Source organism: Olea europaea, unplaced genomic scaffold (genome assembly GCF_002742605.1).
Source record: "Olea europaea var. sylvestris unplaced genomic scaffold, O_europaea_v1 scaffold1511, whole genome shotgun sequence".
NCBI classification, from domain to species: Eukaryota; Viridiplantae; Streptophyta; class Magnoliopsida; order Lamiales; family Oleaceae; genus Olea; species Olea europaea.
This window is the reverse complement of record NW_019232689.1, coordinates 97,137-109,040: the sequence shown is the minus strand read 5'-3', so window position 1 is coordinate 109,040 and position 11,904 is coordinate 97,137. Positions and strand designations below refer to the sequence as shown.

General features: G+C 31.4%; 2 protein-coding genes across 2 annotated transcripts; one reads left to right on the top strand and one right to left on the bottom strand.

Annotated features, from left to right (window-relative positions):
- Positions 1-6,542: 6,542 nt before the first annotated feature.
- On the top strand, positions 6,543-9,151 carry LOC111376494 (upstream activation factor subunit UAF30-like). The gene is made up of 4 exons (XM_022999456.1): positions 6,543-6,978; positions 7,099-7,296; positions 8,585-8,732; positions 8,837-9,151. The coding sequence occupies exons 2-3, from the start codon at positions 7,123-7,125 to the stop codon at positions 8,711-8,713; spliced, it is 303 nt and encodes a 100-aa protein (XP_022855224.1). The 5' UTR covers positions 6,543-6,978; positions 7,099-7,122; the 3' UTR covers positions 8,714-8,732; positions 8,837-9,151.
- Positions 9,152-9,254: 103 nt separating this feature from the next.
- On the bottom strand, positions 9,255-11,210 carry LOC111376523 (GDSL esterase/lipase At4g26790-like). Its single transcript, XM_022999483.1, has 3 exons — positions 10,817-11,210; positions 9,574-10,063; positions 9,255-9,499 (listed from the first exon to the last, which is right to left on the bottom strand). The coding sequence occupies exons 1-3, from the start codon at positions 11,192-11,194 to the stop codon at positions 9,306-9,308; spliced, it is 1,062 nt and encodes a 353-aa protein (XP_022855251.1). The 5' UTR covers positions 11,195-11,210; the 3' UTR covers positions 9,255-9,305.
- Between the last annotated feature and the right edge of the window lie 694 nt (positions 11,211-11,904).

Below are 11,904 nucleotides of genomic sequence, written 5' to 3'. Positions count from 1 at the left end.
CCAGATTACGTTCTTGTAGCTGTCGTGCCAATACAAGTGGCCTGTAAATTTTCTACTTCTATTTATGTTTTTCATTTTTCAAAAATAAAGGTGGTTCGTTTGGTAAACTAATGAATTCATTGTTTAATGATCTGATCTTTAAGGAAAAATATAATTTTATCTGTTGTCTTTTTTAGAGATAATTATTATTTGAAAACTCTTTTTTTAAGTATTAATTTTTAATCACACATTCACATAATAAAATATTTTATATGTAAATTTAAAAAAAAAATTCTACGTTTTGACCATATACTCTTTTAAAAATTATCATTAAAAATGTTGTTTTTTCTCAAATAATGATATAAAATAGGGGCTTAATATTACTTAGTTAACATATCCTTCAAATCAAGATCTTTTATTATTTTTTTATATTAAATTCTCACATAATCTAATAAACATGCATTATTTCCAATCACATAGACCAAAGATTATAATACCAAGCATGAAGTGTTACATAGACGCGCGTCAAAATACTTGTCCGATTGCATAGCGACACTCTTACAAAATATAGCATTCGAGTTCTCATTTTTGAGACGTTAAGCACACATGTTCTTTTGAAACTGACGAGAGTTATCCATCCCTAGATTAGTGCTATTTGTGTCAATTTCACTTTAAATGGTATTTTTCTTTCAAATTATCAAATTTGATGGGCCTTTTCCCTACTATATAAAAAGAGGATTGTGAAGGCACTGTAAAAAGCAACAGTGTCTTGATCCATCTTTATTGTAGCATTTTCGTTTTGTGTTTTTTTTCAATTGGGGGCCAAAAACGACGTCATTTGCTTGATATATTTTTTATTTTATTATACACTACCTCCAAATTTATTGCAACACGCAATTTTCATTCCACCCCTACTCCAACATAGATATATATAGTAGGGATATAAGAAAAAAATCACTTTTATATATAAAAAAAAAGATAGAAATAATATGCGACAGAAATTGTTTGACAACATATTACTTAGAAGTAAAAAATTTGAACAGAAAAGAATTAAAGAGAATTTTAAATTGAAAAAAAATTATAACGTAAAATTACACACACAAAAAAAAAATATATCTCCGTACACGAAGAAAAAAATATTTAATAATAGGAAGGACTCCGTGCACGGAGGCCCAAAGGCTCCGTGCGCGGAGAGAGAGATGTTTTTTATTTTTTTACTTATATTTTTGTGTTTATTTTCAAGCTCATTACGGGATATCAAACGAAGTCGAAATATTACATTCTTAACGTCGCTTTGAAGCACTCGCGGCATAGTATTGCACGTCGTTAACGGTGTATGAAACGATCAACTATAGCAAATGTTATGGGACGTTAAAGTAGGCATTTTCAAACTATATTTCGAAATTTTCAATAACAAGTTAATTTTAAAAATTCATCGACAATTGTACGATAGTCGAATCGATAAATATTTTACATTCTCTCGAAACTCATTTTGAGAATTATATCGTAGAGACATCGAATGATCTAAATTGATATCAAAAATAGTTAAACGGATATTAAACGTATACGTTAAAAAATACGCATAAATCATTTTTTCTTTAAAAAATCAATTATTTTATTACTATTTCAAAATTTTCGATAACAAGCTAAATTTAAAAATTTATCGACGATTGTATGATAGTCGAATCGATAAATGTTTTACATTCTCTCAAAACTCATTTTGAGAACTATATCGTAGAGATATCAGATGATCTAAATAAATATCAAAAATAGTTAAACGGAGATTAAACATATGTGTTAAAAATGCGTATATATCGTTTTTTCTTAAAAAAATCAATTATTTTATTACTAATTATTCTTTTTTCGCAACAATTTTCTCAATGCATCATTTTGCTCAAAATAAATTATGTGATATGATGGAAATTTTTTTCTCAATGTACGGAGTGAATATTTTTTTTCATCATTTTATATATTAAATTATTACTAAAAAATTAAATTTTATCTCAAACTATTAAAAAATACTGATTAATAATAAAAAATTTGAAGAAAAAAATTAAAAAGAATTCTAAATTGAAAAAACTATTATTTATAACGTAAAACTACACAAAAAAAATTCAAATCTAAGTTTCTGTTTGGAATTATTAAGAGAAAAGAATTATAAATTGGAAAAAAATTTATAATGTGAACAACAAAAATTAAAATTCTTTTTAATTCTATTTTCTTCAAATTTTTTACTTAAAAATAAATTTTTGTAAAATATTTTTTATTTTTTTTATATAAAAGTAATTTTTTTCTTATATTCTTACTATATATATCTATATAAGAGTGGTTGAGCATGGAGTCGTAAGAGGTATGGAAATTACGTGTTATAGCAATTTCTTATAGTGCAATAAAATATTTTAAAGTAAAAAAAAATTATATATTTAATTACTATAAAATTAAATATTATTTGAAATTATTAAAAAATAAAAATACTAATAATATAAGATAGAAAATATTTCTAAGAAATAAAAAGTTACTTGTGAGTAAAAAAATTAAAAAGAAAGAAATTAAAAAAGAATTTTAAGTTGAAAAGAAAAATAATCTATAATGTAAATCAAAACTAAGTTTCTGTTTAAAATTATTAAGAGAAAAGAATTTTAAATTGAAAAAAATTTGTAATGTAAATAACACAAATATTTTAAAAAAATAAAAAATAGTTAAACAGACATTAAACGTATGCGTTAAAAAATACGCATAAGTCGTTTTTCTTAAAAAAATCAATTATTTTATTACTATTTCGAAATTTTCGATAACAAGCTAACTTTAAAAATTCGTCGACGATTGTATGATAGTCAAATCGATAAATATTTTACATTCTCTCGAAACTCATTTTGAGAACTATATCGTAGAGATATCGGATGATCTAAATAAATATCGAAAATAGTTAAATGGAGATTAAACGTATGTGTTAACAAATGCATTTTTTTCTTTAAAAAAATCAATTATTTTTTTCTTTTTAATTCTTTTCTCTTCCATATAAAACTTAATATTTCAGTTTTAACGAAAAAATTATTTGTAGGTTAAAAAAATTGAAAAGAAAAGAATTAAAAAAAATTATATATAGTGTGGTCTCCGTGCGCGGAGGATTATTCAAAAAAAATTTTGTACTTTTCCGTTCTCAATTTTCATTCGCTATGGCTACGCCTTTTCAAATCAACTCATTTGCTTATATTATTATATTATATATATAGTGTAAGAGAGGCATGTGAATCTATGGAACACGCAACTTTCCATACCTCCCGCATTACTCCGTGCTGACCACTTTTATAAGTAAAAAAAAAATCACTTTTAGTAAAAAATAAAATTTTAAATAAACATATTAACAAAAACTATTTCTAATATATGTAAAAATTACTTATATAAGTAAAAAAATTCGTTTAAAATTATTTAGAAGTAAAAAATAAAATAAAGTTATGAAAATTAAATGAAGAATATATAAATATTATTTAATTAAAATTAAAAATTTTACTTTATAAATAATTGGTTTTTTTTTATCAATTTATTTAAATTTCTTTTTAATTCTTTTCTCTTTCAAATAAAATTTATTTAAATTTTTTTCTAAAATTCTTTTGCCCTACCAACCTTGGAGTGACTGTTGTATCGTCCGAAGAACAAGTCTGCTGTTAGGGTTCTAATTCTTACACCAACAAGGGAGTTGGTCATCCAGTAAGTGCCACTTCAAATTATTTTACATGCGAAACTGAGTTTGTTATTTAAATGTTTGTCTATGTGGATATTCTCTTTCAATTTACAACTGCATATGTTATTTTTGAACTACAAGTATAGCCTCTCGAATCGAAGTTGCTGAAGAAAAGCATTTTGCAAAATTCAATTTACAACTTATTTACAATATCAGATAAAAAAATATCTTCATCTGCATTAAACAAAAAAATACAATAAATAATTAAAAATAAATTATCGTTGACATATATACAATCACAACATTCATTATACTTATTTATAAGAATAAAAATAAATTATCGTGACATAAAATATACAGTCGACCATAAGATGATAATCAAACAGATATTTTTTATTTCCAAACACTTTTTGTACAATCTATAAATTTTACGTTAATAAAATCAAAATAAATACAAAATTCGTGCAACGCACGATACGCAGATTAGTGTAATGAAAAAAGAGAACTGACCAAAAAACAAGGGAACAACTTAGTAAGTAGAATTGACCAATCACGTTCAATCAACATATCCTTGTCATCACTTCTAACATATCTATTGTTATAAAAGTAAGTTATTAAATGTTTAAAACATTCACATGACTTTAATAACAAGTAAGTAGAGGTCCACCTATGGATTATGTCGCTAACAAATATTTTAGCATTTTGCACTCCTATTTCGGCACAATAATTCTCAAATGCTTGTTTTCTACTTAAAGAGATTGTGATATATATTAGTGCATTCCTAATATTTTGAAATTCATCATTTATATATTTTAAACCATCTTGGACAATTAAATTCAAAATATGACATACACAACGAATATGAAACAAATACCCACCAAAATCAGGTTGTAGTACCCTATACAAATTTTCAGCAACTACTTTATTAACACTAGCATTATCGAAAGTAAATGAACAAATTTTGCCTTCGCAATGATATTCTCTAACAATACTAATAATAGCATTAAATATATTATTAGCGTTGTGAGGAAACTCAATAATTCTAAAAGTAATAATTTTTTTATGCATGCACCAAAATGGGTCTATATAATGTGCAGTTGCAACTATATATGCTCTTTTATTAATCCATTCCCAGATATCTGAAGTTAAAGATATGACACCTCCATATTTTTGCAAATCCATAATTAATTGTTGTTTTGTTGAAGTAAAATATTGTATTGTATCGGAACGAAGAGTGTTTCGACTTACCCCAACGTACCTTAGTTGCAGATATTCTTTCACATACAAGACGTAGTGTTGGTTGTCAATTAATGTCAAAGGCAACTCAGTACCAGCAACAAGTTTCACCATTCCAGTTCGAACTTTCTCCTCCGAATACACCCATGTGGATAGGGGTGCAGTAGAACCACCGGCGTCTGGACTGCCAAATTGCAATTGTGTTTGACAGCCTGGAATAAGTCCGTGTTTGACCGCACATACTTTGTAATGACGGTTGAGATGGGTGGTACCAATTTCTCTTTGCCTGCCAATCTTTGTTGGCAGTATTTATATACTGCTTTGGATTCTTGGATTCCATTGACGATTTTTTCCGTTGAAATTAACTTAAAGTGATCTCAACATTTTGCTTGTTTTTTCCCCTTTCGCTTTCCCCTCGCATCAGGAATGTTTAATTCAACCTCTTCTTCCTGATCGTGTTCCGTTTCGGGAACGTCAACATCATCCAAATTAATTGGATAATTTGGATTGTCGCTTTTATGATGATGAAGATCCAAATCTGGAATATTTTCAGGTAGGGGTATGTCATTTAGACCTTCAAATTGATTCTGAAATTGACTTTGCGGTGTCATAGACGATTCGTTTCCTCCCACACCGAACAAGTTTTCGACAAATGAGTGTGGATCAATTTGTTTAGTTGTAATAAGTAATAACTAGTAGAAGAATAATTGTATAAATGTAGTGAGGAATGAAAATTGGATGAAATTTCAATAAATATAGTGAGAACTGAGAAATGAGAATTGGATATTGTATATAAAAATTGCAAGTTATCAACACAATACAAGAAAGTTGAGAGAAAGATAATTAATATATATATATATAAGGACCAAAACGGTTACTGAAAAAATTCAGTGACCGTTAACGGTAAAAAAAAAGAAAAAAAATGGGGGGCTAAAACGGCCAATAAAGTGACCGAAACGGTCACATTTAACACGAGCTTGGGCTCGTGGGCTCGTTTGGAGCCAGCTCGTGGCTCGTTTTTTGTGCTAACCAAACGAGTCAAGCGGGCTCGGCTTGTCCATCGAACCGGCCCGCTCGACTCGTGCTCGGACTCGTGTTTTTACGAGTTCGAGCCGTCCACGAGCTCCGTTTTTGCAAGCCAGCGAGCGAGCTAACGAGCCGCTAGGCCCATTTGCTACCCCTACATAGATCACTTTTTTATGCCAAAGTGTTGTGTTTCTTGATGGATATTTGCTTTAATCTGCTCACAGGATTTCCATTTGTACATAAGCCCCCGTTTGGCCCCCATTTTTGGAAAATGAAAATGGGTAGAATAGTATTTTTTTGAAAAATGAGTAGTTGAAAAAGAAGGAAAAGTTTTCGATTTACGTGTAATATTATTTTATAGAAGATTGTGTGGTTAAAAATAGGAGAGAGAGAAATGGAATGTAATGTAATATAATTTAATGGGGGCCAAACGGGGGCTAAATTTTGTCTTATTGGACTATGATGACTATTGGCTAGTTTTTCCTAGGTAAAAGGGGGGTGGCTCGCTCGCTCGGCCCATTTGCTACCCCTACATAGATCACTTTTTTATGCCAAAGAGTTGTGTTTCTTGATGGATATTTGCTTTAATCTGCTCACAGGATTTCCATTTGTACATAAATTTTGTCTTATTGGAATATGATGACGATTGGCTAGTTTTTCCTAGGTAAAAGGGGGTACTCAGCCGTTTCTTTTTAAAAGTTTGAACCTAAATGCTCTGCCTTGTAAAGGCTGGGACACAGGTTTAATTTTCCCCTCAATGGTAAGTTGCAGTTCACAAATAGAGTTATTCTTGGGACAGTGGCTTTAGCTCACAAATATACCAAAAATCGCCATAAATTCTCGGTAGCTTTTGCTTTTAGTTGAAGGTGGGATTCATTAGCGTACTTTCAAATTCTATGTCTGCACTGAGTCGGCACTTTCCAGTAGTCCAGGTTTCAGGTTTGAGTTAGGAGATTCTCTCAAGTTTATTCACCGCAGTCAAGGTGTTTGATTAAATTACTCTCAGAATTACGATTCCGCCATCTCACATTTTGGATTGCTCGAGTTTATTTCAGGTCCTTAAATTTGAATTTACTGGCTTCTTGATATTTGACTGTTGTAAAAATATCGAAATTGGATTCTTTTATTTTTTGTATGATTTATATGAGACTGTTATTGTATTTTTGTGTTTGCAGCTACCAAAAAGAAGATTGGGACAAATGATATCACAGAAGATGAAAAAGGCTGTCATGGACAACCCTAAGAAACTTGCCAATTTGATTGACCTAGTGAATCTCCCTTCAACACTAAGAGAGTTCATGGGTCAGTCGCAGAGCTCTCGGTTGGGTTGTTTTAGGCGTGTTTGGTTATATATCAAGGAAAACAATCTCCAGGTTAAATTCCAGACCCTATCCTCCTCCAAGTATATGAAATAACTGCTCTTCGTGCCTAACATGGATCAATCATAAATGAACTTTTTACTGAATAAAATTCTTTTATTTTTTAATATTCCCCCATTGGAGGAAGCCCGGTCAATGATATTTCCTTGGCTCCTAGTTTATATATTTGTTTGATGAAAGATCTTGCAATGCCTTTTAAGAAATTCTGGTATTTTTCGAAGGTATACTGTAATTGCCTGCGTGGAAGCAAGTAATAGTTCTCTAAGAAGTTGTTTGTTCCCATACTGATAACGTATAGAGCATATGTTAAGATCTCTTCTGTCTTGGTAGTGCCTAAATGGCCTTTTAGTTGTCTTAGGTATTCCTTGTAGTTTTCTAATTCATGGAACACAAAATTAACCTTCCCTGAGGTCTCCCCGTGCCCAACAAGTGAATGACTAATTTGATAGAATGTTACTGTCACTTTTGGTAAAACTCACTCTTGAAACTGACTTGTAAAGGGGGCTGCTTAATGTGCTTATAAGTCCACACGGAAGTTTTACTTGGGGATGTGGAACTGAAGACAGTTGTTACAATGTTGAGCTCACACAGTCACACTGGTGTAAAATTCGTGATTTTGTGCTATAAAGTAGAGTATTTCTTCTATCAATTTGATGGTGTCTGTTGGGAAATATTTGAAGCGACGTGCATAATTGCACAAGACATTGCTCATTAACATTTTTGAGTAAACAAAGATATTTCATTGAAGGGAAATTGAATTACTATACACCTTCATGCATGCTGTGGTTGACTGTCATTCTGGCTCTAAGCACATATAACTTATGTGAATACTGTTGACAGAAATTTGCAATGAATCATGGAATTATAAACATTATGATAAGTAATTTATACAAGGTTCTAGAAAGAGATGGGCAGTCATGTTACCTGCCAGTTATTGGCAGAAAAGCAACTTTGCAATATGATGCTTCCCGAAGAAGCTTAAATTTATATATTGTGTCATTGAAGTTATTTTATTAAAGCTAACAAACATTCCCCAGCCTGGATACCAGCAGAATGGTAGAAAATTCTTGAGACAAAATTGAGTAACTTTTCCTCTTAACTTGTTGCATGCTGCATGTATTTTTAAGAAACAGAAGTAAGGATGCATACCATCGTTTATCTGTAATTTCTTTTCGAGGAAATGGGAGCAGTGAGTTGGGGCCGTGGTGGTTCTTTTCAGATGATTTAGTAATATCATGAACGCGCTATTGTCCTGACCATCACGTATCTTTTATATTTCTAGGATCTAAACAATAAGAACATTGTCAACTGTGATGAAAAGTTGAAGCGCATTTTGTTGGGCAAGTCTCAGGTCGAACTTGTTGAGCTTCCCATGCTCATCAAGCTGCATTTTCCAAAGAAGCCAGAATGATAATCAAAACTTCATTAAGGTTTATATCTACCCTTTGCTGTTCATCCTCTCATTATACATATCATATTACTTATGTTTTGGATGCACCTAAAGTTTGTTATTGATTAAATGTTTGACATATAGGACGTGTATACTCAGCTGGGCCTTGTGAGCAAAATATTCCAATTGTTTTGGAGGGCAAATGTGTTGTTTATGGAGTTTAACCGATGACTGACATGGGATACTCCTACTTGAGGTTGTGCCAATATATTTGGTGGTAGAAGTTTCTAGAATTATTCTTCATTATTTTTGGTCATTTTACTTTTTGGGGGTTTTGGAGTTCATCCCTGATTGTAAGGATTTATGTTCCTGTTATGGTTGTGTTTAAAGGTTTACCTGTTTAATGTCTGAGCCAGGCAGATAAATATATGAGCAGAGCCATTAAAATATTTACGTTCATATATGTGGTTGCTCTAAGCCTTTACAAGGTCTTTAACTAAGAATTCACTGTTATCAACAATTCAATACTTTAAATTCCACTCTATTAATAAATAGAGCACAATTGGACAAATATAATATTTAATTAAGTAAATACTGCAAATAATTCAAATCTCTATTGAAACACAGATAGAGTAGTTTTGACCGCGTAATTCGCCATTATGGCATTTGTTTTCTCAGTAGGGTGAAATGAATCCCAAAATACATACTTATTTGCATCTCTACATGTAAATGGATTGAGTTCAATACACAAATAACTCATCTCAAACTCTCCTGTCCCACAACATGCAAATGCCTCGTTCTCGAATCCTGTAATACATGTTCAAATTCATATAAGCAACTTATAGGCCTGTTTACTTGTAACTTAAAAGTTCAAAACTTACCGAATGATTCAGGCTTCTGAATAATCTCGTAAAGAATATCGTATGGGTTGGAGAACACCAATTGAAGTTTATAAAGCTCCTTGCTAAGCGTCGAAACTAATGCTTGTAACTTGTTATTGAAGTCCTTAGCCACATTGTTGTACTTTTGTATGCAATCTCTTCCAAATAAGAAATTTGTTGTTCTCTCCAGTGGCAAACATCCCATTGGAGGAAGCCCAGTTAATGATATTTTCCGGGCTCCAAGTTTATATATTTGTTTGATGAAAGTTCTTGCAATGCCTGTTAAGAAATTCTGGTATTCTTCCACGGTATACTGTAATTGCCTGTGTGGAAGCAAATAGTAGTTCTCTAAGAAGTCGTTTGTTCCCATACTGATAATGTATAGAGCATGTGTTAAGATCTCTTCTGCCTTGTTGGTGCCTAGATAGCCTTTTAGCCGCTTTCGATATTCCTTGTATTTTTCTAATTCCTTCCAAAGAGGCATTACATTCTGAAATTCAAATTGTACATAAGTATCAATACCGTGCTTTATGCAATTGTGGAGAATTCGAAACTCCAAGTCTATTCCATTGATAATAATCGATTTGGAGAAAGAAATAATGACACTCACAATTTATATAATTTATAGAGATTGACGTTAACTTTAGACTACATTACCACACTCTATCTTATCCAGCTTCTCTCTTTTATGATGGTGATCTTAACGCGGGCTCCTATTTAACATCAACATCATAATAGTGTTTCTTATAGCTAAGTCCCTGTTTGAGCTCTATTTTTATTTAACACTTTTTTACCTTTCTTCATTTTCGATGACACGTTTTTCAATAAAATAATATTACATGTAAATCTAAATTTTTTTCTTATTTTTTAAAAATATGTTTTCCAAAGAATTGTTATTCTAAAATATATTTTTTCCAAAATCTCATTAATATGGAGCCCAAACAAGGAATAAAGTTCAAGTGAGGTCTATTTGGCATGACTTTTGAGCTTGTTTATATAATTTTGAGCTTTTAGAGAAACACTCTCTGTAAAAAAAACTGAAGTAGAAGCAGAAACTATCCTACACAGGCCCGAGTATGTATGTACTTTGTTTATCTTCGTTATTCATAAAACATGCAACATACAATGGTTAAAAAAGTCGAAAATAGAGAGGGTGGCGAGGTTCATGTAGCCAAATACAGTGAAGTGAAGGGTGGAGAAGTGAGAGATAGGATGCTAAAATCGAAATGCACGAGATACTTACAAGCACTCGAGATGTAAGATTATCATAACCAGTCCCAGCCGAAGCAAAGCAGACGCCTGTAGCAAAATCTGATATATTATAAGCTGGATCTGAATAAGCAGGGACAGTTTCTTTGAGTCCAAAGGCCTCAGATATGAAATCTGTTGGAATCCGGCCATTGGAAAACCTTCCGGTGGGCTTCCCACCGTCAAAATCACGACCATAAGGCATGAAATTACTTTTCAGAATCGTCGGAAGATAATTATTGTTCCCGGAATCTACTGTGGAATCTCCAAACACTATAATTGATGTAACTTTCGCATCAATCTTGAGGAACCATATTTGAAGGTACAACTGAGATATAATAAGGATCAAAGGAATGGAGAGACTATTTGCCATTCTCTGGTTTTTACCTTAAAAGCAGTTTCAAATTCAATTAAATTCTGCTGTTACAATGGACAGAAATTCTGAAATTAAATAATTTTTTTAATATAAAATAATCACTTAAAATTATATTGAAGTCAACAGTGAACATGCATTGTGGGCAGATATAAATATAAAGTGGTTTCAATCATCACATCATTTAATTTCAAATGAATAAATTTCAGATAGTATTCATCATTCATTCAAGTTGTTGATAAAATATTGAAGCCAATTTAATGCATGCAACTAACTGAGAAACGGTGGGATCAAATACAAACCAATATTAAATTGGTAGTTTTGATGTTAATTTGCAAGAGACTGTTTTGACATAATCGTGTACCAAACTCCTAAACAATTAAGAATTGTATTGTTCTTATGATTTTTGGGCCGAAGAAGCATCAGTCAGGTTGGAGTTCTTACCTTCTTGGGACTCCATGGACCAAGATCTGCTTTTATTATATGGTCAATACCGATCTACTTTAGTAGATCATATGGATGTAGAAACTTAAAGCCAAACAAAATTGTTGACACACTAAAAGTGCAGTCCAAATCGAATAGCCCAAGGAATGAAACCCAATTGAGGAATTCCCAAATCAAATAGTCCAAAGAATGAAGTCCAACTGGGCAATTCAGGATAAAGGCCCAGATAGGGTTATTAATGAATGCAGTGGAAGCCCACGAACACA

Bases quoted from the DNA above. Each gene is read 5' to 3' on its own strand.
- LOC111376494 (XM_022999456.1), top strand. From the start codon at position 7,123: ATGATATCACAGAAGATGAAAAAGGCTGTCATGGACAACCCTAAGAAA. The intron at 7,297-8,584 runs GTTAAATTCCAG...TTATATTTCTAG, and splicing joins TCAAGGAAAACAATCTCCAG to GATCTAAACAATAAGAACAT.
- LOC111376523 (XM_022999483.1), bottom strand. From the start codon at position 11,194: ATGGCAAATAGTCTCTCCATTCCTTTGATCCTTATTATATCTCAGTTG. The intron at 10,064-10,816 runs GTAAGTATCTCG...TTTGAATTTCAG, and splicing joins ATCTTACATCTCGAGTGCTT to AATGTAATGCCTCTTTGGAA. The intron at 9,500-9,573 runs GTAAGTTTTGAA...CATGTATTACAG, and splicing joins TCAGAAGCCTGAATCATTCG to GATTCGAGAACGAGGCATTT.